Here is a 27,589-nt window from a genome sequence, read left to right on the forward strand (position 1 = left end):
AGAGGGCGAAACTCTTATCCGATTTTGCACAGTGGCTTTTTCTATGACATGTTAAAGGTCAATGACATGTTAAAGGTCAAATACGATCTGAATCGGCCCATAGCTTTGACTTGACTTTACTTCTTGAAATTTTGCACAATGGCATCTACTATGGTCGCCGATATCCAAATATGGACCAAATCGGTTCATAACCAAATATAGCTCCAATGACATAGCAGTCCTTATTCAGTTCGCTCCCATAGACGAGAATGCTATTACATGTCTCCATTAAGAGTCTGGCCTCGCTCGGGAGAGGCCCACCCATGTTTGCCACCAGTCGCTTGATTTACGCCATTATCCTCGCAGCATTTGTCTTTGCGTGTCGGATTTGCTCTGCATTGGCCAGCTTTGCATCCAATCGGATCCCCAGATATTTGGCCGAACTCTTTTTATTCACCAGCATGTCGTCTATGCATGTATCCACATCCACTGGGAAATTTTTTCTTATTAGAAGTAGCAATTCCGGCATCGCAAGTTGCGAGCCTCATAAAGCTTCGGAAGTAGCGAGCCGTGGAAGTCCAGCCAGTCCATTTTTTGTCTTTTGCCGTGGTGACAGCAGCGATGTAGTCAGCATATCTTACTAGAATGGTTTGTATTCACAGTATTCCATCCAGAGATCTTCCTCTGCCATTTCCATCTTGGGAGTTATAGATCTCTACCCTGTTATGCAGGTAACTTTTTATTATTCTCATCAGATACGGTACATCATCAGAGTTCCCGGAGGAGGTCAGACCAGTGTGGCCGGGACTAGTGGTATATTTGCCTTTCCGCCTCTACAATCTCTACCACATATGTAAGAGCTTCGATTGTGGACATTCCTGCCCGGAAGCCATGTTGTCTCAATGATGGCGTTTTGGGGCCGTAGCTTTATGAGTCTCTCCCTCGCAAGCTTATCTGCTGTATTGGTTTCTTTCAAACATCCGAAAAAAAGTCCTTCCAGTAGGCACCGGTTGAATATTCTAGCAAGAAGTTCCGGTCTGTTTTTAGCTATCTGCCTAATGATCTCTGCTGGAATTCCATCTGGAGCAGGAGCTTTTCTGCTCTAAAGACTGTGGCCCTCTTTTCTTAGCTCCTCTATCCGGAGAGGCTTATGTTGTCAGCACAATCATCATAAGAGTGCATTCTTCACTTCTTTGGAATACAGCGTTTAAAAAAATACTATGAAAGAAATTGATGTAGAAGTGATCGTGTTTGCTAATGACATGGATATTGCTTTTAGGCGGAAATTCCTCAGCATTCTTCAGGACGAAAGTGGTCTACACCTGCAAGAGGTCAATTAACTATATTACTGCACATCGAAAACAATAATTGTTTGCATAGTGTGTTGATAGTGAATAGATTCCGTTTTTTGGGAAAATAATACCTTATCGCATGGATGATTAACGTACGCATCGGTGTTGATTTCACATAAAGCGGGGTTAATCAAATTTTCAACCAGTGTAGTTGTATATAGTGTTGTGGTCTGTTTGTAGGTACTGCAAAAATCTTACTCACTGTTCAATACTGAGGCTGATCCAAACTATGGGAGTTAATCCGTCTGGGAATTGTAGATAGGCAAATTTCTATACTCACTGCCGTCGTTGATAGATCTTTGTCTTTAGTCAAGTAACGACTACGAAAATTGTGTTGTATTTTTATACAACGCCTCTATTAGATAAAAAGATAGTGAATCACTATACCTTATATAGCCGACTGAACTTCAACAACCCTAGTAATAAAAGGAATATAGAGCCATGAACGGATGATTCCAAATAAGATGTGGACTTTTGAATATACTCCGAAGATATTGGAATTGGCCTATCAAGAAAGCTTCCCGACCACTGTAATATTTATCAAAGGAAAGCTCTTGCAATTTAAGAAGTGGTTGAGTAGTAAGGTGCAATGTCATAACGGCGCACTGTTCGTGGCCTTACCGACTTGGTTGTTTTTATCCTGATGGCCAGTTTACTGTCCGTAAAGATGTCTACACTCGAAGTCCTCGCGTTACCACCACTCCACCTCACGCATTCCGTGATCGCCCGGATCTTCGCCTGCAGGATCGTATTATGGTCAGGCAGTCTTAAACAGATCTCAGTCCCTGGGCTCTCAATGTGGACCCCCAGGCCCACTGTGCCCTCTAGCTTTGATCCATCTGTATAGCATGATCTTCCAAATGGCAATACCTGTTCCTTAGCATATGGTTTATCCAGTCTTTAAGGACCTGATTTACCCCGTACTGGTCTAAGGATTGGATCAGTGTGACGGTACGCACATTGTTAAAAGCCCTTTGGTTTCAAATGCATAACGCCAATGCGTACGTCTCCGCATCGAAGGATTCTTCTAATTTATGTACACCCTCGTGCAGGGGAGTCTCCACCGACCTACCCTTGACTTAGGAATGATGTTTGTATTTGAGCAGTTCTGTGGATGTCCTGCTCTTTATCATCGTAACAACAAACCGTCCATTTGAGTAGAATGCACCTAAGGCATATAGGTCACAGGCCTTGCCGGGCTTGGATATGAATATGACCCTTACCTCCTTCAAGTCTTCCGAAGTATATACAAGTCCTAGGAACGCTGTGAAAATAGTGGCTGATGGGACGCCATATAGTCGGCCTCCTTCAGTAGTAACGCCGGAAATATTCCACGAGTTCCGGGTGACTTGAATGGTTGGAAGGATCTCCAGGCTTCCTTTACAATTATTTCCGTAACGATAAGCCTTACATCAACTTCATTATCAGATTTGGTTGAACTTTGGAATAAGACGTTTTTTAGACATATCTACAACTGTGACGAATATGGTCCAGATCGTTCCAACTTTAGGTGTTGGTCCCATACAAACGTAGCCCGGATTTTTTGTATTTTTTCTCTGGAACCCGCACCCAAACTATGGACGAATCGATCAATATTTTGATGCAGCTCTGGGTGTTATTAAGTTGTTAGTATTAAAGATTCTGCCAGGGATGGCCCCGCTTACTCATGCTGGTACTACCCCACGAGATGTGATGAGAGTTCGCATCGCACCCTATAAGTATATCATTTTCTGTCTCTTTGGCTTCCTTACCAGCCGTTGCAGAGTCGAAAAGCAGATACAGTGTTGCCAAGTATACTCCACTGTCTCCCTGTCTCATTACTGTTGCACCGGATGTTGACAACTCTGGGAAAAAGATATAATTAAAATGTTTATGACAAATGACGCAGGTCTTCGGTCGAGTACCAATGTCAACATAGAATAATAGGCATTTAATATGGTTCAGTCAAGAAACTTCGTTCCGGGTCGTCCATGGCTCCTGAATTAAGGCAATATGAATGTTCTCCATGCTGATTTTCTCCATCAGAGCTGTCTCGCCCCTGTGAAGGTTTATCAGAGTGACCTCAATCATTGATCGTTCAGTATATGGGCATCTTGTTTCCTGTTACTACACTGCCTGATGTTTCAATATTAGGATCTGTATCTATCCTAGTCTTCCGAGTGTTGAGAAAAGCGTTGATGGCTCCATCGCCGTGACCCTATTCGTTAGACTGTATTGAGTTTCCCGTCTCTGCTTATCCTAGTCATCCCCATATTAAGAGAATCTGCGATAGTCTCGTCGTTGGCAACCTGTTCACGAGGCGGTATTGAGTCAACTGCCACTGCACGGCTTGATGTCTCAATATGAGCATGCTTGCCTATCCTAGTCTTCCCAATATTGAAAAAGGCAGCCTTAACCCGTATAACGCCACGCTTTTAGTCTTAGCCAAACCCACCACAAGTAGAGTTCCTTCCTCCTTGTATTGCACAATGTGCAATGAAAATATTTTTTTGTATTACTTTTTCTATAAAACATAGAAAGAATCATGAAAATATCTATCCTATCCGATTTTAAGTAGGTTAGGTTAGATTGAAAAGAGGGTGCGGATATTTATCCATCCCATGCCACTATGGACACACCCCTGAGCTTTTATGTAACCGGAAACATCAAAATGGCAAAATCCATTGTTCAAAATTGTTGAATTTTCCAAATTTTTGTGTTGTCGTCACCACTACGCACGAAAACGACCGCCTTGTTTACGCAATACGAGTATACTTTATTTTAAAGTAACGATGTATAAAACATTCCTAAACTCTGATTTCATCTTCTCTAAACTTCATTTAGACTTCATAAAACTCGGTGTAAAATTTTCTTTTTTAAAGTGTACCTTATGGATGGGAGCTTCATCAAAATATTGATTGATTCGTTAATGGGTTGGAATATATTTTGCCATTTTTATACCCTCCACCATAAGATGGGGGTATACTGATTTTGTCATTCCGTTTGTAACACCTTGAAATATGCGTCTCAGTATATATATTCTTGATCGGTATGGCATTTTAAGTCGATCTAGCCATGCCCGTCCGTCTGTCTGTCTTTCGCCATGCTAACTTAAAGGAAGGCGTAAAGCTAGGCGCTTGAAATTTTTGCGGAAATACTCCTTATTAGTTTAGATCGGTTGGGATTATAAATGGTCCATATCGGTCCATGTTTGATATAACTGCCATTTACACTGATTTGTGTTTGACTTTTTGAGCTTCTAGAGGGCGCAATTCTTATCCAATTTGGATGAAATTTTGCACAATGATTTCTACTATGGTCTGCAACATCAACCAACCAACTAAGTAGGGCCTGAATTGGTCCATTCAATAGCATAGTAATTTCTATCCATTGTCCTTTGTTTGCCTATAAAGAAATAACAGGCAAAGAAGTTGACAAATGCGATCCATGGTGGAGGGTAAATAAGATTCGGTCCGGCCGAACTTAGCGCGCATTTATTTGCTTTTCTTTCAGTAGTTGTTATTTTGGTGTTAGTTTCCGGTAGTTTCCGCCCAACTTTTGTCTTTCCCTACTTGTTTATGATGTTCATATTTTTCACTGAGACTTTTGACTTGTCGCTTCTGTTTTAATTGTTTCGTCGAATCACTGCATGAACATAGAAATTTGTTATCAATTAAACTATTTTAAGATAACAAGACTGTAGGTGAGTCAAACAATTGAAAACAATTATCCGTCATTTAAAAACAACTTCAAAATTTGTGCTGTCTGCCACAATGATTTGATGATCGAATTAATAAAGCGTTAATGCTTCTTATTAGCCTTTAATCGGTTATTAATCCATAGCGGTGGAAGTATAAAAGCGGTCATCAAAGCACAATGGTTACTCAATTCAAATTTGTTTCTAGTGTTTCAACATGAAATACTCTGTTTATGTATAAATTGCTGCCTTCTGCAATTGTGGTGGTTTTCAATTAAGTTCAATTAAGGATTCAAATTCATTTGTTTTCTTTTAGGCCAATGCCTCAGGCAACTTTGTGATCCACAATGAGGATCTTGTTGAGTATGGTATCATTGCCCATGACTTGGCGGATGAGATCCTAGAGATTGGACCCAATGGCATATTCTCTGGCATATATTCGGTCATTAAGGAAAACGTTAAAAGGTTTGAATTGTGTTATAAATGAGGTTTCAGCTTTTGAAAGTGCTGCTCAACATTTTATATTGCGTCCAAAAAAGTTCAGAACTTGATTAATACCTGCAAGGATATCATTGGATTTCATTGGGCATTAATGAAAGCATATGCGACAACAGCAATGATGATCCCAGTTCTCCAGTCAGCAACTAGTTGGCACCATCATCTAGTTCAGTAGCCAATTTTGTCTCTGCAATTCCATTTTACGCAAAATTTTTAGAATTGTAGTTAATTATGCATTTGGCTCTCAAATTCTATTTACCGAACTAGTAACAAGTACTGCTAACAGGGGTTGGTTTAAAAAATGAAACAATTCCCAACACCAATAATACACATGCCACTGATAGTTTCGCAAACCCAGGTTCAAATCCCCCAGCCGCCTATTTTTCTTTTAATTAGTTTTAAAAAATTCGGCGATATTTCTGTTGTATTTGCCATTAAAAAAATTTTTAATTGTTTGACACCTGCTCCTCTCTCGCATGATTTTTGTACTAATACAGGTGTCAAACAAGGCTGTCTCCTTTCACCATTTTTATTTGCACTTTACTTAAATGACCTGAATGACTTCATTGGCGGTGGAACAAACTTAGAAGGCTTGAATATTCGTCTGTTACTCTATGCGGATGATATTGTTATTTTGGCAAACGATGTAAAGGTATTACAACGGATGATAAATAAATTAGAAACTTACTGTAAACTATGGAATGTAGAGGTGAACCTGAACAAGTCACAAATAATGATTTTTAGAAAAGGAGGAAGAATTTCAAAAAATGAAAAATGGTTTTATAAAGGCGAACAAATTTTTTTCACCCCTGAATATTGCTATTTAGGCATGATTTTGACACCAAAACTTAGTTTCACCAAGCATATCCAAAAACGAAATCAAGCGGCCAAAAATAGCATAAATTAAACATGGAAAAACTTTCTATGTAAGCAGAATGTATCAGTCACCGCGAAATGGAAACTTTTTCTTGCAGTTTGTAGAGCAATTCAAACATATGGGTCCCAGGTATGGGGGTTCTCTAATTTGGAAGAAGTGGACAAACTCTGTTTATATTTCCTCAAGAAAATACTTAAATTGCCAACATTTACACCCACTTATATTCTTATGCTCGAAACCGGTGTAGAAAATGGGCACGTATATACCCTTGGTACACACCTAAAATATTTGCATCGAGCCATGTTTGAATACAACGAAGAAAGGCTTCCACATAAACTTGCAAAACTTATTCATCGGCGCCAACTCTTCTGGGCCAAGGAAATAAATGAACTTATGTTGGAAAACAATATGGAGCGTCTTGACTACAACTCAAGTCATACTTGGATTCGAAATAGTGAGCGTTTACTAAAAAACCTGCGATAAAAATACATTGATGGCTATAGGGCGAAAGCAAATGAAACGAGAAGGTTCTATGGTAAACTTGATGCATCTGTAGGTCAATTATACCTGAACAACTGTTACACCCAAGACGAAATAACGTGGATATTTAAGGCCAGAAGCAACATGATAAAACTGAATGAAACCCGTTTCTTTTAGAACTCAAATCCTTGATGTTCAATGTGTAATACAAACGAAAATGAATTGATGGCTTTAAGGGAATTCCGAATTCAATACTTCCAAAAGGTTTCGCTTGATGAGAATGATCTAATTTGCATTTTAAATGGTCTCAAAATAGATTGGAAATCCTTAGCTAACTTTATAAAAATCTGTATTCAATACAGAGAATTGTTACACGAGTTCAACCTCTAAACTATGAAAATCTATCACAGATTTATAGCATTTGAACAGAAGACTAACGGCCGTAGGCCAATGTCATAAGAAATATCTATATGCTATCCTTATTTTTATACCCTCCACCATAAGATGGGGGGTATACTAATTTCGTCATTCTGTTTGTAACTACTCGAAATATTCGTCTGAGACCCCATAAAGTATATATATTCTTGATCGTCGTGACATTTTATGTCGATCTAGCCATGTCCGTCCGTCTGTCCGTCCGTCCGTCCGTCCGTCCGTCCGTCCGTCTGTCTGTCGAAAGCACGCTAACTTCCGAAGGAGTTAAGCTAGCCACTTGAAATTTTGCACAAATACTTCTTATTAGTGTAGGTCGGTTGGTATTGTAAATGGGCCATATCGGTCCATGTTTTGATATAGCTGCCATATAAACCGATCTTGGGTCTTGACTTCTTGAGCCTCTAGAGTGCGCAATTCTTATCCGATTGGGATGAAATTTTGCACGACTTGTTTTGTTATGATATCCAACAACTGTGCCAAGTACGGTTTAAATCGGACCATAACTTGATATAGCTGCCATATAAACCGATCTTGGGTCTTGACTTCTTCAGCCTCTAGAGTGCGCAATTCTTATCCGATTGGAATGAAATTTTGCACGACGTGTTTTGTTATGATATCCAACAACTGTGCCAAGTATGGTTCAAATCGGTCCTTAACCTTATTTAGCTGTCATATAAACCGATCTTGGGTCTTGACTTCTTGAGCCTCTAGAGGGCGCAATTCTTATCCAATTTGAATGAATTTTGGCACGTAGTATTTTGTTATCCAACAACTGTGCCAAATATGGTTCAAATCGGTTCATAACCTGATATAGCTGTTATATAAACAGATCTGGGGACTTGACTTCTTGAGCTTCTAGAGGTCGCAATTATTATCCTATTTGCCTGAAATTTTGTACGACGGATCCTATCATGACCATCAACATACGTGTTTATTATGGTCTGAATCGGTCTATAGGCCGATACAGCTCCCACAGCTCTTGAGCCCACAAAGGGCGCAATTCTTATTCGAATTGGCTGACATTTTACACAGGTCTCCAACATATAATTTAATTGTGGTCCAAACCGGACCATATCTTGATATCGCTCTAATAGCAGAGCAAATCTTTTCTTATATCCTTTTTTTGCCTAAGAAGAGATGCCGGGAAAAGAACTCGACAAATGCGATCCATGGTGGAGGGTATATAAGATTCGGCCCGGCCGAACTTAGCACGCTTTTACTTGTTTTTCTTTAAAACTTAACTTACATATATTGCAACCAAATTCAATTTATAAATTATTAAATGAATGAAATAAAGAATACTACTACTACTGCTTACAGGGGTCGGTTTAAAAAATGAAAGAATTCCCAACACCAATAATACACATGCCACTGATAGTTTCGCAAACCCAGGTTCGAATCCCCCGGCCGGCTATTTTTCTTTTAATTAGTTTTAGAAAATTCGGCGATATTTCTGTTGTATTTGCCATTAAAAAAAAATTTTAAGTGATTTCTACACTTTTTTTAAATTTAATTTAATTGAGAAACTTATTGAATTGTTTAAGTAGAGTAGTATGTAGAGAGAGTGATAGAAAAAAAAAACAGAGCAAGCAGAAAAATAAAAAAAGTTTTTAATTGTACGAATTAAATTGTTGTTTAATAGTATATATTGTGCATTGAGCAAAATTATGTTGTGTTCCCTTTCACACATATGTTATGCGAAAAGAAGTGAGAATAAGTCAAATAAATGTCCCGCTACTATCATATACAGGCACAAAGTGGCGTGGGTTGACGATTAAAAAAATCAAGAAAAATAAAATGTGTGTTTCCTTTATCTTTTCATAAAATATAATCTTTTAATTATAATTGCTAAGGTAAAAAAATTATTGTGAATGTTACGCTGAAATAGTGAAAAGCGGAAAAAATAGTATGTGAACAAATATAATGGGTAAATTCCAAAAGCAAAAAATTGGAGAGCATTGTACAAAGTGAACGTGGTATTTATAATCCTTTTCACCATTTCAATATGTATATAAATTAATTTGTTTATAATAGCCTTCTTTTTTCGAAGCCTGGGGTCAATATAGCCCGGATCTCCGCCTGCAGGACCGTTTTATGGTCAGGCAGTCGAAAACAGATCTCAGTTCCTGGGTTCTCAATGTTAACCCTCAGGGCCACTCTGTCCTCCAGCTTTGATCCATCTGTGTAGCATGATCTTCCAGATGGTAATACAGTGGTTCCGTCAATCCAAGACTGTGCCGCTAGCAGCAGTGCCTCGCATTCGACCACAAGTGCTGTCTCAGATATCCGATCGGAAACCTCTTCTCATCCATCCAGGTTTCCTATCGTCGCCTCGATTATTTTGTGATGGTATTAGCTGCTCCTATTCTCTATCCATTCTCCCATCACCTTATGTCTCATAGCCGCAGTGGCTGCCTCACACTTAATCTGTATGTCTGTTGAAATCACGCTACATTCTTTAAAAATAGAGATATCAAGCTGAAACTTTGCACAAATCCTTTTTTTGTCCATAGGCAGTTTAAGCCCGATGATGGGCTATATCGGACTATATCTTGATATAACCCCTTATAAACCGATCTGCCGATTTAAGGTCTGAGGACCATTAAAACAACATTTATTATCCGATTTTGCTAAAATCGTACCATATTTGGATATAGCTGCTATGGGTGCATAAATAATGAATTTTTCACCGGATTATAACGAAAGGTGGCCCAGCCGCCATGCTTTTTTACTTGCTTAAAATTTGGTTAGGAATTACTTCCGGTATATGCTTAAGATGTAAAGTCTGATGATCTGTTGTTTTTTTTATATAGGAGCAATAGACACGGATGCAGACCATATATGGCATGGATGTTGGAGGTTTTAGGAGTAATCATTGTGCAAAATTTCGGTCAAATCAAATAATAATTGCGACCTCTAGACGCTTAGGGAGTAAAACCAGGAGGTCGGATTATACGGGAGTTGAAGGTGTTAGGATAAATTATGTAAAATTTCACCCAAATTTGATAAAAAATGCGCCCTCTAGGGGCACAAGAAATACAATCGCGAGATCGTTTTATATGGGGGCTATAAACGGTTATGGACCGATGGAGATTTTACTTTATAACAAGTAAAAGGCGTTAAATTCGGCCGGGGCGAACTTTGAATAGCCACCACCTCGAATATAGACGTAAACCACCTTTCGTCAAAATCCGGTGAAATATGCTCACTTTATTCCCCATGGCAGCTATGTCAAAATATTTTCCGATTTGGACCAAATACTAAAAGATACAAGTAATTTTTCAATTGTGTATAACAAAATATTGATCTTTTCAATAGCTATATCTTAAAAAATAAACTGATTTGAACCATATACGACACTGATGTCAAAAAGCTTAACATAAGTCACTGTGTCAAATTTCAGTGAAATAGGATTATAAATGCGCCTTTTATGGGGCCAAGACTTTAAATCGAGATATCGATCTATATGACAGCTATATCCAAAACGGAACCGATCTGAGCCAAATTGAAGAAAAATATCGAAGAGCTTAACACAACTCACTGTCCCAAACTTCGGGCAACTCGGACAATAAATGTGCCTTATATGGCTCCGAAACCTTAAATTGATAGATTGGTCTATATGGCAGCTATATTCAAATCTAGACCGATCTAGGCCAAATTGAAGAAGGATGTCGAAGGTCCTAACATAACTCACTGTCCCAAATCGGCGACATCGGACAATAAATGAGCCTTTTATTGGCTCAAAACCTTAAATCGAGAGATCGGTCTATATGGCAGCTATATCCAAATATGGACCGATCTGTGCCATATTACAGAAGTATGTCGAGGGGCTTAATTTAATTCCTTGTCGCAAATTTCGGCGACATCAGATAATAAATCAGATAATAAAAAGCCCTAAATCTTGAGATCGGTCTATATGACAGCTATATCCAAATCTGAACCGATCTAGACCAAATTGAAAAACGATGTTGAGTGGCCTCATTTTCCCACATTTCAGCAAAATCGGATAATAAATGTGGTTTTTATGGGCCTAAGACCATAAATCGGCGGATCGGTCTATATGACAGCTATATCCAAATCTGAACCGATCTGGGCCAAATTGAAGAAGAATGTCGAAGGGCCTAACACTACCAACTGTCCCAAATTTCAGCAAAATCGGATGATAAATGTGGCTTTTAAAGGCCTAAGACTCTAAATGGGCGGATCGATCTATATGAAGGTTATATCAAGATATAGTCCGATATAGCCCATCTTCGAACTTAACCAGCTTAAGAACAAAGTTTCAGCTCGATATCTCTATTTTTAAAGACTGTAGCGTGATTTCAACAGACAGACGGACGGACATGGCTAAATCGTCTTAGATTTTTGCGCAGATCAAGAATATATATACTTTATAGGGTCGGAAATGGATATTTTGATGTGTTGCAAACGGAATGACAAAATGAATATACCCCATCCTTCGGTGGTGGGCATAAAAATGTTGGAGGTCCATTATGTTGCTATTGTAGGTTCTGTTGATATGATATCCAGATTAATGCCCGACTTGGCTCTGGGCGCAAGCACTTATAAATTCTTGCGTCAACCCTCGCGGGGATCCCCCTAATTGCTTTTTTGGCCACAGTTAATGGATTTTGGATACAATCAATCTTCAGGAGCAGCTCTAAAACTCTTCGCCCACCAGTGAAAACCAAGCGCTCTTCTCAGATCGGTACGATAGAAACAGAGGAGACTGAAATGCTCACACCTTGTGGCAACATCGTCGCCGATGATCTCCGTTCTGGGAAAATCTTCCAGACGCAAAGCGCCCCGAAACAGGAGTGTATTACAAAGATCAGAACGTCAAAGGAAGAAGCCCTGAAAAGGTGCCACACCGCCCTTCGAAAAATGAAGGCTTGATAGCCGGCTACCGTAGAAGCTGCAAAACAGCTCAACAAGAGAAAGAAGCATGCAAGTCCAGGAGAATATACCAGGACCCTGGGTAACCCTAACACTCTCGACTCCTCAGAAAAAAACGAAGCGCCCCAACCCAGTGGAATCTAATTGCGTCTGCTCACAGAGAGAAAGCAATCCAATAGATCACATGCTTGGATCACGATTCTACAAACTCACTCGGAACAGAATAAAGTGAAGTTTCTGCAATCCAATGTGCACAGAGCTAAAGCAGCCCACGCTCTCTTTGCAGAAATAGCCCAAGGAGCCAACGTCAACGATGTTTCCGTTGGATTTGTCGATTCATCGCCTTTTTATACCAAACGAATAGCAAGATAGAGTAAAGAAATGGAGCCATAAGTTAGTCTTAAGATTGTAGGCAATAAAATCGTTTGGAAATAGTTTTTAAAAGTATTTTAGTACCCTCCACCATAGGTTGGGGTATGCCATTTCGTCATTCTGTTTGTAACTCCTCGAACTATTCGTTCAAGGCCCCATAAAGTGTATGTGTTCTTGATCGTCATGACATTTTAAGTCGACCTAGCCATGTCCGTCCGTCGATCTGTCTGTCGAAAGCACGCTAACTTTCGAAAGAGGAAAACTAGCCGCTTGAAATTTTGCACAAATATTTCTTATTAGTGTAGGTCGGATGGGATTGTAAATGGGCCATATCGGTCCATGTTTTGATATTGCTGCCATATAAACCGATCTTGGGTCTTGACTTCTTGAGACTCTAGAGGGCGCAATTCTCGTACGATTTGACTTAAATTTTCCACGTGGTGTTTTGATATCACTTCCAGCAACTGTGCTAAGTATGGTTCAAATCGGTCAATAACCTGATATAGCTGCCATATAAACTGATCTTGGATCTTGACTTCTTGAGCCACTATAGGACGCAATTCTTATTCGATTTGAATGAAATTTTGCACGAAGTATTTTGTTATGATATCTAACAAGTGTGCAAAGTATGGTTCAAATCAGTCCATAACACAGATGCATAATGATCCCGTGGTGAAAATAGGGTACTACATTTTTTTGATATACCTAGGGAGGGCGCCCCACCCCCAAAACCTTCCAAATATATATATACACCAATCACGACAATATAATCAACCACGACAATATACACCAATCACGACAATAATCAAATGAAAGGTATTTAAGATAAGAAAACGTATCTGATATTCAATTGTCGGACCAAGTGTTTGGGAGACCATCCCAACCCTCAAAACACCCCTATATCGGACATATTTACCGACCATGGCAACATGCGACTCAAATGAAAGGTATTTGCGGGTAAAATACGAATCAGATATCCAAATGTGGGACCAAGTTTCTGGGGGTCCACCCCTTTCCCAAAACGCCACCAAAATAGGACTTATTTACTGAGCATGGCAATATGGAGCTTAAATAAAAGGTATTTGAGGGTAGAATACGATTCTGATAAACAGATGTAGGACCAAGTGTTTGGAGGGCCGCCCATCCCCGAGAACATCTCCAAAGAGGACAAATTTACGACCATAGGAATATGGGGCTCAAATGAAAGGTCTTTGGAAGTAAAGCACGAATCTGATATCAATATTCGGAAAAAGTGAGTATGGGGCCCATCCCCATAACACCACACACATAGGAAGTATTTGCTGGCCATTGCAATATGAGGCTAAAAAAAAAACGGTATTTAAGAGTAGAACATGAATCTGATATATATTTTCAAAGCCAAGTCACTGAGTGCCTCCTCATTCCCCAAACCGGTCATGTTTGCCGACTATGGAAAAATGGAGCTCAAATGAAAGGTATTTGGGAGTAGACCATGAATCTGATATAAACATTCGGGAGCAACTGTCTAGGGGACGTCCCACCACCATAACAACCCTCAAGTAGGACATATTTGTTCACCAAGACAATTTGGGCCTTCAAGACAGTGGAGCTCGATATTTATAGTTATTAGGGCCCATACCCCAATCCGGACATATTTGCTGGCATTTTCAGTAACGATTTTGATATTCAATTTTGAGGCCAATGGCAATATGGGGTTCAAATATATGAGAATAGAGCACGTTGCTGATATGTTTTAAGGGCTTAGTGTTTGGGGGATCACCACACCCTAAAAAACCCTAAATCGGGCATATTTACTGACCATGTGAATGTGGGGCTTAAATGAAAGGTATTGGGGGATAGAGCAAGTATTGATACCTACTTTCGGGACCAATTTTCTGGGGGCCTACCAAAATACCCCACAAACAGCAGTTTTTTACTGACCACAGCAATATGGTGGCTCAAATAAAGGTATTTGGAAGTAGAATACGAATTTGATATCCAAATGTAGGACCATGTATTTAGGGCATCACCCCTTCCCCAAAACACCCCTCAAAGGGTAAAAATTGTTCGACCATGCCAATATGTGGGAGTAGAAAATTAATTTGATAACAAATTTTGGGGCCATGTGTTTGGGGGACGCCTCATCCTGTAAACGCCCCTTAAACCAATGGCAATATAGGGTTTAAATAATTGGTATTTGAGAGAAGAGCACTATGCTGATATTTTCCAGGGCCAAGTGTCTGGAGGACCACCTCACCCCCGAAAACACCCCTAAATCAGACATCATGAGAATATCTGGCTGAAAGAAAGTATTTTAAGAATGGAGTACACATTACATCCATACTTAAATTCGTAGACCAATTAAGATATATACTGTTTTCGTAGTATGTTATTTCACTAAAAGCTCCTTAATTATCGAAAATAAATAATCAAAGGAAAATTGTGTTCCATATAAAGTAAAAGAAGACGTAGTGGAGCGGGCCCGGTTCAGCAAGTTTTAAATATAAATTGAAGCCCTTTGTAATAGGCATCTATTTTCGCATAAACACTTGCATTTCATATGATTAGAGAACACTAACTTGACAACGCCTTATTTACTCAAATTGGAAACACAATCAAATTCAAGTGAACTTAAAGAAAGTGCGTCATGCCGGGGACAGACAAACATTTAATGCAATGACTAGAGAATACCAAATGTGGGTTGAATGAATTGCTAACCGATTAGCCAAAGTGTCTTAAATTTAATAACTTAATTGACATGCCGTCAAAACAATCTGAATGGTCACTTCGACATGACATGGCCGGTAATTATTTTAAGTCAATCTTATCTGTACGAAGGCATATTTTTCATTCTAACTGTTATATTTCGAAATTTAGCTATAAATACAAGATACTATACCATTGGAGGTGATTAGTATTTGCAGACTTTTCGGACACTAAAAACAGAGCTCGTCATGAAATTCACACTTTTTGCCTTATTGGCTGTACTGTGCCTGGTATCTGTGAGAGTAAGTCCAGTCTTGTTCTTGGCTATGTTTTAGGAGTTTCTCAAAATTTTTCTTTAGGCCAATGTTGAAATAACCGCTCCCATCGAAGAGGTCGATTTTGAATATATTGCCAAAAATGTGGCCGAAGATGTTGTCGATATTGATACTCAGGTTTCATGGTTCGGAATTTACTTTGTCATCCACAAGGCCTTAACCACATTGAAGGGTGTCAACTGCACCATCAAAGAGGTTTATGCCATTAAAGCTGCTGCTCAAAACTTCGTCGCTGACGTTCAAGCCTGTGGCGGTGAGGTGTCCAAGAAACTTCAACAACTGATTGATACCTGCAATGACATTATATCGACCTCTAATGACATCATTCATTTGAATGAAAATATCTGTGGCAATTCTGCGGATCAGGATACATCAGCAGTCTCTCCTCAAAAGACTACAACCCCATGGAAGTGCTTCTGGAAGCTGTTGTCCAAAACATTGCAATTGAAGGGTCAAGTAAAGAAAGCCATTCGCTTGATTAGGCAAATACCTTCGGTGCCTGGAGATGCTGGTACCTGTGTGAATAATGCCCTGGATACTCTAAGTAGTGCTTTCAATCAGTTTCCATCGAATGTAAAAACTTGCTCGAAATTGACCAAGAATTAAAGACCGGGTTGAAATCCATTTATTATCATCTGATCATTTATATAACACTAAAAAAAATTATCTATCCGGTAGTCTCCCATGCAAAATGAATTTAAATGTAAAATTTTGCTAAGGTTGTGCGCCACTCGGTAGTGGTAGGCACACCTAATAAAAGTTTTAAAAATATGATTGGTTTGGCGACACCATGTTACAAATCATTGTAAGTAAGTTCCGTTATGTTTAATTGACTGACTATTCCTCAGTCCCAACAAATCGAAATGTTTGATAACAATACACAAGCATAAGCCGCAGCCTTTCGATAACATCGGTATATTTGTGAATAATGAAAGGATTAATATAGTGATAAGAAGTTGGGAATAACTTTTAGTTGATAACTGATCTGTATAAACGACGTCAACGCTGTCGCTGGGCAGGCTTTTGCGAAGATCAGGACATTGTTGCTAACTTATTTTTTTACGCCGTTTTATATTCGTTGTTTATTGGCCAACCTTATTTGGTACCGGGATTTATTGTTTACATGGTATGGTTAAATTTTTGCTCATTCTGCCTCGCAGAGTAGACAGATATAAAATGTGGCGTTTGATAATATTGTACGGCACGTCTTCGGCTTAAGTAGTATAAAGTGCAAGGCCCTCATGTTGACCAAAGAATTTAGACTGATTCCATAAAAGGAATTAAAGAGATGGGATATATGCTGTGTATATCCCATCTCTTTAATTCCTTTTATGGAATCAGTCTAAATTCTTTGGTCAACATGAGGGCCTTGCAATTTATCCACAGGATTATTACTACACGCAAAACATATTATCTTTACCAAAGAATTACATTTGCAAGGTCTAAGAGAGGGAGCAAAATTATACCCTTTAAATGGAAGAGCCTTGTTTCGGATTGGCAGTCGTTGGTTAATGGTTTTTATCTGCAACATACACCACTGGAATACTCTACCACTGGACACACAGAGCATCAACAATATATCTACTATTAAACGTAAACTTACAATTATTTTCGGAACTTATTTATATCATGTCATATAAAATCTTTTAATATCTCTATGTATTATTATTTTTTTTTACCCTCCACCACAGAATGGGGATATACTAATTTTGTCATTCCGTTTATAAAACATCGAAATATTCATCTGAGGCCCAACAAAATATAAATATTCTTGATCGTCTTGATATTCTAAGTCGATTTAGCCATGTCCGTCCGTCTGGCGAAAGCGCACTTACTTTCGTACTTTCCTATTAGTGTAGGTCGGTTGGGATTGTAAATTTGCCATATCAGTCCATTTTTTGATATAGCTGCCATAGAAACCGATCTTTAATCTTGAGCCTCAAAACGACGCAATTCTTATCCGATTTGACTGAAATTTTGTGCGCGGGGTTTTGTTATGACTTCCAACAACTGTGCTTAGAATTTGCCCATGAATATTCCATTAAGGAACAAAGGCAAACTTCTCAAATGTCAATGACTGCTATCCATTTCAAGTTTTTAAGCTCCATGATAGGAGGGCTTCTTTTTTATAGCCGAGTCCAAACGGCGTGCTGCAGAGCGAGACCTCTTTGGGGAGAAGATTTACGATGGCTGCCATACCATTTTTTCAAATGTCATAGTTCTTCACAATTGTCGCCAGCATTAGAAGGGGATAAGCACCGCTGAAGAATTTTCTGATATTCATGCCAGTATTCGAACCCAGCATCATAGGCGGACATGCTAATCTCTGCTCTACGGTGGCCTCATAACTTGATATAGCTCCCATATAAACCGATCTCCCGTATACTTCTTAAGTACCAATAGGGCTCAACTCTTATCCGTTTTGGCTTACATTTTGCCCATTGACTTCTTTTATGGTCTCCAACATCCAAACCAAGTGTGGTCCAAATGGGTCCATAATCTGATGTAGCAAAAGCATAGCAATTCGTGTCCATTATCCTTTGTTTGCCTAAAAAAAAGATACCGCGCAAAGAACCTGACAAAAGCGATCCATGGTAGAGGGTGTATAAGATTCGGTTAGTCCGAACTTGGCACGCTTTTATTTGTTTTCTTTTAACTATTAATTTCATACCCACCACCATAGGGTGGGGGTATACTAATCTAGTCGTTACGTTTGCAACACCTCGAAATATATATTTAGGACCCCATATAGTATATTTATTCTTGATCGTCTCGAAATTCTGATTCGAACTGGTCATGTCCATCCGTCCGTCCGTCTGCCGAAATCACGATAGCGGTCGAACGCGTAGAGCTAGCCGCATGAATTGGTGTAGGTCGTTGCGGATTACAAATGGGCCATATCGGATCAGATTTGGATATAGCTTCCACATAAAGCGATATCTAGATTTGATTTATTGAGCCCATGGAAGCCACAATTTTTGTCCGATTTTGCACATAGTGTTCTGTTATGGCTCCCAACAACGGTTCAAACCGGTGTTTAACCTGATATTGCTCCCATATAAACCGATCACCCGATTTGACTTCTTGAGCTCCTGGAAGCCCCAATTTTCATACGATTTGGCAGAAATTTTGCACATAGTATTTTGTTATGACTTCCAATAACGGAGCCAAGTGTGGTCAAAATCGGTCTATAAAATGTTACAGCTCCCATTTAAACTAATCACCCGATTTGACTCTTTCAGCCCCTGGAAGCCTCAATTTTCATCCAATTTGGCTGAAATTTTGCATGTAGTGTTCTGTTATGACTCTCAACAACTGCGCCAAGTACGGTGCAATTCGGTCTATAACTAGATATAGCTCCCATGTTTTAGTAGAATCCATGGTGGTGGGTTCCCAAGATTTGGCCCGGCCGAACTTAGCACGCTGTTACTTATTTTAATATAAATATATTTTTCTATTTTTAATAATTCTATTCAATGATGATTGTAATCTTAAAATTTCTTAGTTTTTTATGAGGGTTAATTGTATCGTTTATATAGCGGTTATGTAAATTTTTGCATTACATAAAATCGCCCCCCCGGCGTGAACATCAAACAAATTTTCAGCAGTTGTTATCTATCTACTAATGCTGGCTACATTTGTGGTATCCTGCCATGTTAAAACTTGGTTTGAACATGGGACCTCTTGTTTGCTTGTCAGATGTGCTACCAACTCACTACTTCTTCATAATGTGCGACGCTAAAGGTAAACAAATTTAATTAGGCCCTTCGGTATCCTTCGTCAATTTGGCCCAGATAGGTCCAGATTTGGACAAAGCTGCCATATACAATAGACCGATCCTACGATTTAGGGTCTAAGGCCCATAAAAGCCACATTTATTTTCCGATTTTGCTGAAATTTGAGACAGTGAGTTGTGTTAAGCCCTTCGACATCCTTTGTCAATATGGCTCAGATCGGTCCAGATTTGGATATAGCTGTCATATAGACCGATCCTCCGATTTAGGGTCTTAGGCCCATAAAAGCCACATTTATTGTCCGATTTTGCTGAAATTTGGGACAGTGAGTTGTGTTAGGCCCCACGACATCCTTTGTTAGTTTGGCCCAGATAAATCCAGATTTGGACATAGCTGCCATATAGACCGATCCTTTGATTTAGGGTCTTAGGCCCATAAAGGCTACATTTATTGTCCGATTTTGCTGAAATTTGAGACAGTGAGTTGTGTTAAGCCCTTCGACATCCTTCTTCAATTTGGCCCAGATTGGTCTAGATTTGGATATACAATAGGCCATAATAGGCGCATTTATTGTCCGATTTTGACGAAATTTGAGACAGTGAGTTGCGTTAGGCTCTTCGACGTCCTTCGTCAATTTGGCCCAGATTTGAATATAGCTGCCATATAGACCGATCTCTCAATTTAAGGTTTTGGGGCCATAAAAGGCGTATTTATTGTTCGATTTCGCCGAGATTTGGGACAGTTCGTTGTATTAGGCTTTTCGACATCCGTGTCGCATATGGTTCAGATTGGTTTTCTTTTAGTTATAGAATCTAAAAAGAACAATATTTTGTTGAACACAATTGAACAATGACTTGTATCGATTAGTATTTGGTCCAAATCGGAACATGTTTCGATATAACTGCTATGGGACATAAGGTATGCAATTTACGCCGGATTTTGATGAAAGGTGGTTTACATACATACCCGAGGTGGTGGGTATCCAAAGTTCGGCCCGGCCGAACTTAACCATTTTTTACTTGTTCTTAGAACAAACAGTATTGTCTTTTGCCTCCGTCGATAGTCATAATTTTTTAACTTATCTTGGAAAGTAGTTATGAATTTTGGATAACTCTTACTCTTTGTGTTTGGGTTCATATGTAAAGTATTGAGCCCATCAAAGTAGCAATTTTTATCCGATTTTGTTGAATGTGGTTCAGATCGGATCATATTTGGATATATTTGCCATATAGACTGATATCCCAATATAAAGTAATGAGACCATATGAATATGAACATTTTCATCCGATTTCGATGAAATTTGAAACAGTGACTTTTGGTAGACCCGTACACATTCCTGGTTAATCTGGTCCAGATTTAATCATATTTGAATATAGCTGCCAATAGATGGAGGATCACCTTATCTTGACCGCCAATGACGATGAACGACTGAGTTCGAGGGCATAACACAAAACAGTTGATTTTGCAAAAAACGAATGTTAAGATTTCATTTCCCTTTACTTTCAAAGAAAAAAAAAAATTATAAATGAATGATTCACTCGAAAAAAAAATCGTTTATATGTCAAACCAAATAGATTCTGAACTTGTTTCTAAAAGTAGAAGTTATTTCTGCTCAATTCATGGAAATCAATTTATTTTTTGTATTTTTAAGAAGAACCTAATAATCAACACTCATTGGAATAGAATATACAAGTGAAAGCGTTCTAAATTCGGCCGGGCCGAGTCACCACCATGTATTCTGATTAAAAAATAAATCCAGTTAAAGGGCATTATTTTTTTCTACATAGCTAACTTCTGTCAAACCACCAAAAATTAAATCTTCTAGGAACCGAACAAGGATGATCCGGAGACCGGTTTATATGGGAGTTATATCAGGTTATAGACCGATTCGGCACAGTTTTTGGAAGTCGTAACAAAACACCACATGACCAATTTCAGCGAAATCGGACAAATATTTTGGCTTGTAAGGACCTATGAAGTCAAATCGGGAGATCGGTTTTTATGGGAGCTATATCAGGTTATAGACCGATTTGCACCGTACTTAATACAGTTGTTGGAAGTCATGACAAAAGACTACATGCTCAATTTCAGCCAAATCGGACAACAATTGCGGTTTGTAAGGGCTCAAGAGGTCAAATCGGGAGATCGCAGATTTGCATTTTTGAAGAAGTACGGTTCAATGATGCCACCAGCCCATAAACCGTACCAAACTGTGACTTTTTCTGGATGCGTTGGTAGCTCTTGCAATGCTTCTGGCTGTTCTTCACTCCAAAATCGACATTTCTGCTTATTTACGAACCCATTGAGCCAAAAATGAGATTTGTTGCTGAAGACAATTGAACAAAAATAACACAGGTGAAAACAAAAACACAATTGAACACAATCGAAAGTGTTGTTCGATTGTAAGACGATTCTTGGTTAAATTATAGACCAAACTGAAGATTTTTGCAAGTGAAACAAAACACGCAACGTGCGTGAGCTGTTTAAACCAGTGTTGAAATAAAGACAATAGCTAAAAAATCGCCCTTTAGAAGACAAAATTTGTTGAATGTTTGGAAAAAAGCTGCAAAATATTAAAAACTAATATATAACAAGTAAAAGCGTGCTAAGTTCGGCCGGGCCGAATCTTATATACCCTCCACCATGGATCGCATTTGTCGAGTTCTTTTCCCGGCATCTCTTCTTAGGCAAAAAAAGGATATAAGAAAAGATTTGCTCTGCTATTAGAGCGATATCAAGATATGGGCCGGTTTGGACCACAATTAAATTATATGTTGGAGACCTGTGTAAAATGTCAGCCAATTCGAATAAGAATTGCGCCCTTTGTGGGCTCAAGAGCTGTGGGAACTGTATCGGCCTATAGACCGATTCAGACCATAATAAACACGTATGTTGATGGTCATGATAGGATCCGTCGTACAAAATTTCAGGCAAATAGGATAATAATTGCGACCTCTAGAAGCTCAAGAAGTCAAGTCCCCAGATCTGTTTATATAACAGCTATATCAGGTTATGAACCGATTTGAACCATATTTGGCACAGTTGTTGGATAACAAAATACTACGTGCCAAAATTCATTCAAATTGGATAAGAATTGCGCCCTCTAGAGGCTCAAGAAGTCAAGACCCAAGATCGGTTTATATGACAGCTAAATAAGGTTAAGGACCGATTTGAACCATACTTGGCACAGTTGTTGGATATCATAACAAAACACGTCGTGCAAAATTTCATTCCAATCGGATAAGAATTGCGCACTCTAGAGGCTCAAGAAGTCAAGACCCCAGATCGGTTTATATGGCAGCTATATCAGGTTATGAACCGATTTGAACCATACTTGGCACAGTTGTTGGATATCATAACAAACCACGTCGTGCAAAATTTCATTCCAATCGGATAAGAATTGCGCACTCTAGAGGCTGAAGAAGTCAAGACCCAAGATCGGTTTATATGGCAGCTATATCAAGTTATGGTCCGATTTAAACCATACTTGGCACAGTTGTTGGATATCATAACAAAACAAGTCGTGCAAAATTTCATCCCAATCGGATAAGAATTGCGCACTCTAGAGGCTCAAGAAGTCAAGACCCAAGATCGGTTTATATGGCAGCTATAATAAAACATGGACCGATATGGCCCATTTACAATACCAACCGACCTACACTAATAAGAAGTATTTGTGCAAAATTTCAAGTGGCTAGCTTAACTCCTTCGGAAGTTAGCGTGCTTTCGACAGACAGACGGACGGACGGACGGACAGACGGACGGACATGGCTAGATCGACATAAAATGTCACGACGATCAAGAATATATATACTTTATGGGGTCTCAGACGAATATTTCGAGTAGTTACAAACAGAATGACGAAATTAGTATACCCCCCATCTTATGGTGGAGGGTATAAAAATGAGAAAGAGAAGTGAAGTGGGGAAAAGTACAGCTAATAGACAGGGTTGTCGAGCGTGGTTAATGTGGTAATTGTATCATAGAGGCGTTTTCGCAATTAATACGATTCAAATGCGCGCGCACGGACCTTGAAGCCATCACACCTAATATCGTTGAAAAGTTTTCTAACCAAGGACGAAGCGCGTCCTATAGTGGTTGGTGAGTGTTGCTATCTCTGGCTTTCTGAGCTCGTATCGAAAGAGAAACAAACAAAAATTTTAAAATTTAATGATCTTCGCCCCAATAGGCAAAAAACTTGAAAGTGAACGCGTTTTATTTAGCTAACGGCATATTAGATGCATTGCTGGAAATTTCTTCATCGGAAGACGAGGATGCGATTTACCGTATTATTTAGGCGAAATGACAACATATGGACTTATGAACATCTTCGATTGAAAATGCAGAGTGTCTAATAGAGTGGTTGGGCGACATTTGCAAAATGTTAGCACGTATAAGTGTAACATTAGTGTACAAATTTTTTTCATAATCGAAATCACCATAATCTTCACAAAAATATCTATGGGTAAGCAATGCAAAGTTGTCGCAAGCATTTCAAAGTTAACCTTTTATTTTATCACAAATGTCACTACCGATGAGTCCCTCTCTCTGGAGTTATTAGTGACTTAAATTGTCCATAAAAAATGTTATACTATTTTTATCCATTTCACAGTTACAGAATGATTTTGAGAATTTTTCGATTTCGAAGCACAATGAGTTGCACGCTTTTACTTGTTTACAATAATGTCTGTAATAGTAGGAAGAAGACAACACAGTTCCAAGGAAGGGCGAGAATAACCCAAAACAACGAAAAATAACCAAAAAACTATGAAAAATATATAAAGAAAATAAGAAAATAGTAGGATGCGTTGATGCGTTATTGCAAATGTCGCATCACATAAAACAAGTCTAAAACACTCGGGCTCAAACGTTTGTTTGTGTGATAAAGCAAAGCAAACCCTACTGCGTCTTCAAAAAAGATTCTGTTTGTATTAGTTCCCAATATTCGCAAACCATTATTTGAAAGTAACTTATAAGCAAATCGTTCAAGAATGATACCAATGCTGACCAAGAAAAAATCAGTTTAGATTGCTAAAGGCTAATGTCCTTTGGCTAATCGAAAAATGGAGGAACATATTGTTTACCGGTGAATGTAAAATTGAATTATTTGGTGGAACTGAGTCTAGAACGTATGTCGGAATTCTTCCCAGCACATAATATAAAGCACATTATTCAATAAAGATAGTCAAACATGGTGGGAGAAGAAGTATTGCCACATTGTGTACCATGGTGTAGGTCATAAATACGCACGTCTATGTTGGAATTTTGGAACAAATAATGTTAACTTATGCTGAATGGGATATCCTTTTGAAATTTGTATCGAACACTGGAAACATACTAGTAAATTGGCAAGGGAGTGGTTAAAGGTCAATGGGGTTCAAGTTAAGTCGTGACCTGTTCAGTCTCCTGACCTCAATCCCCTAGAACAAAACTGGGAAGACATTGGATATTTAGTTATGGAGACACGAATGTGGAGCTATGGAACGCAATTATAATGCCTGACACAAAATCTGTTTAGGGAGATAACAAAAACTCCCTGTAAAGCGATGACAGGATATATTTGGGACTTTATGCATCGTAGATGCGCAGAAATAATCAAAAAATAGGTTATTATTCTAGAAATACTTAAAGTTGTTATCAATTAATTTTAAATATTTGCACCATTTGCTTTAAAATTTTTGAGTTATATATCAAATGCAAATTTTTCATGAACATTCCACTAAGGAACAGGGGTAAACTTCATATCAAATTGTTGTAGCTTTTTAATTACATCATTTATTATTATAAAACTTAGGAAATTGATTAATAGTTAATCTTAGGTACAAACATCTGAATAAAACAAGGCTTTTTAATATAAAAATCAATAGTTGGGCGCACTCCTATTTTTTTGAACCAAACTTCATCCACCGATTTGGATGAAGTTTAAATTCATTCCATACCAAGTTTTGTGCAAATCGCTTGAAATTGGGGCAGCTACGATATATGTAAATAGGACCTACTTCTTAATCTGAACCGATTTTCACCCTAAGCTAAAAAGATGAAATGTACAAAATTTCTTGATGATTGGATAACAAGTGCGACCTGTACCTTGATTACAAAACACTGACAGACAGACAGGCGGATTCGCGGCCAGACGGACATCGCTAGATCGACCTAGGAAATAAATCTGAGTCGGCACACTATTAACTGCCATACTACTTATTCTAGGTGTTACTTTGTGCTGAAATCAATTCAATGACGTAAAATCCTCCCATGGATCCCAAAAAATTAATTTTTTCCAATTTTGGATGTCGTGGAGGCATTGATATTTCGTATTTTGCTTATTGGGATTAAAAGAAGAAAAATGGAAAAAATACGTTAAAAAAAAGAAAAAAAACAAGTAAAAGCGTGCTAAGTTCGGCCGGGCCGAATCTAATATACCCTCCACCATGGATCGCATTTGTCGAGTTCTTGCCACGGTACCCTTTTTAGGCAAACAAAGGATAAAAGAAAATAATTGCTATGTTATTGGAACAATATCAAGTAATGGTTCATTTCGGACCATAATTGAACTGATTATTGGAGACCATAGTAGAAGTCATTGTGTAAAATTTCAGCCAAATCTAGTAAGAATTGCGCACTTTAGGGCTGAAGAAGTAAAATAGGGAGATCGGTTTATAGGGGAGCATATGCTATAAACCGATTCATGCCATATTCTACACGTATGTTAATAGTTATGAGAAAAGCCCTTGTACAAAATTTCAGCCAAATCGGGTAATACTTCCGCCCTTAAGAGGCTCCAGAAATCAAGATCCAATATTGGTGTATATGGCAGCTATATCAGGTTATATACCGACTTGAACTATTCTTAGCACAGTTGTTTAAAGTTATAACAAAACACTTCATGCAAAATTTCAGCTAAATCGGAAAATAATTGCGCCATCTAGTGGCTCAAGAAGTCAAGACCCAAGACGGATTTATATGGCAGCTATATCAGGTTATGGACCGATTTAAACTATTATTAGCACAGTTGTTGAAAGTCATAACGAAACACCTCATGCAAAATTTCAGCCAAATCGGATAATAATTGCGACCTCTAGTGGCTCAAGAAGTCATGACCCCAGATCGGTTTATATGGCAGCTATATCAGGCTATAGACCGTTTTGAACTATTCTTAGCACAGTTGTTGATAGTCATAACAAAACACGTCATGCAAAATTTCAGCCAAATCGGATAAGAATTGCGCCTTCTAGAGGCTCAAGAAATCAAGATCCCAGATCGGTTTATATGACAGCTATATCTGGTTATGAACTGATTTGAAACATACATAGCACAGTTGTTGGATGTGATACCAAAAAAACGGACTAAAATTGCGCCCTCTATTGGCTCAAGAAGTCAAGACCCAAGATTGGTTTATATTGCAGCTATATCAAAACGTGGACCGATATAGCCCATTTACAATCCCAACCGACCTACACTAAATAAAGGCCGATATATGTAGCTGTCCGATTGTCGGGAGGCTTAAAAAACTCACTGATTCAATTTTCATCGAAATCGGATACGAAATGCAGGTGTTATGGGTTTCAGACCCTTAATCGACAGATCGGTCTATATGGCAGTTATATATGGTCCGATCTGAACCATGTTTGAGTCGGATGTCGGGAGATTTTAAATAACTCACTGATTAAAATTTCGGCGAAATCGGGTAATAAATGCAGCTTTCATGGGTTTAAGACCCTTAATCGGCAGATCGGTCTGTATGGCAACTATATATGGTCCGATCTGAACTATATTTAGGACGGATGTCTGAGGCATACAACCACTCACTGATTCAAATTTCGGCGAAAGCTGGTAATAAATGCAGCTTTCATGGGTTTCAGACTCTTAATCGGCAGATCGGTCTATATGGCTGCTATATCCAAATACAATCCGATCAAGAACTTAACCTGAGTGCAGCAAAAGACGTGTCTGTGCAAAACTTCAAGCTAAAGGGTGATTTTTTTGAGGTTAGGATTTTCATGCATTAGTATTTGACAGATCACGTGGGATTTCAGACATGGTGTCAAAGAGAAAGATGCTCAGTATGCTTTGACATTTCATCATGAATAGACTTACTAACGAGCAACGCTTGCAAATCATTGAATTTTATTACCAAAATCAGTGTTCGGTTCGAAATGTGTTCAAATTTTGTTCAGCGATGAGGCTCATTTCTGGTTGAATGGCTACGTAAATAAGCAAAATTGCCGCATTTGGAGTGAAGAGCAACCAGAAGCCGTTCAAGAACTGCCCAT

General features: G+C 38.7%; 2 protein-coding genes across 2 annotated transcripts in view; one reads left to right on the top strand and one right to left on the bottom strand.

The window, feature by feature from the left end:
* The window catches only part of LOC106092154 (uncharacterized), a 432,693-nt gene that overhangs the window by 55,620 nt on the left and 349,484 nt on the right, over positions 1–27,589 (bottom strand). The window lies entirely within an intron of this gene.
* LOC106092149 (uncharacterized) lies at positions 15,481–16,233 on the top strand. The gene is made up of 2 exons (XM_013258921.2): positions 15,481–15,552; positions 15,610–16,233. Exons 1-2 carry the CDS (start codon positions 15,499–15,501, stop codon positions 16,189–16,191), a joined length of 636 nt encoding a protein of 211 aa, XP_013114375.2. The 5' UTR covers positions 15,481–15,498; the 3' UTR covers positions 16,192–16,233.

The sequence above is a fragment of the Stomoxys calcitrans genome, chromosome 4, assembly GCF_963082655.1.
Source record: "Stomoxys calcitrans chromosome 4, idStoCalc2.1, whole genome shotgun sequence".
NCBI lineage: Eukaryota > Metazoa > Arthropoda > Insecta > Diptera > Muscidae > Stomoxys > Stomoxys calcitrans.

Bases quoted from the DNA above. Each gene is read 5' to 3' on its own strand.
- LOC106092149 (XM_013258921.2), top strand. From the start codon at position 15,499: ATGAAATTCACACTTTTTGCCTTATTGGCTGTACTGTGCCTGGTATCT. The intron at 15,553-15,609 runs GTAAGTCCAGTC...ATTTTTCTTTAG, and splicing joins TGTGCCTGGTATCTGTGAGA to GCCAATGTTGAAATAACCGC.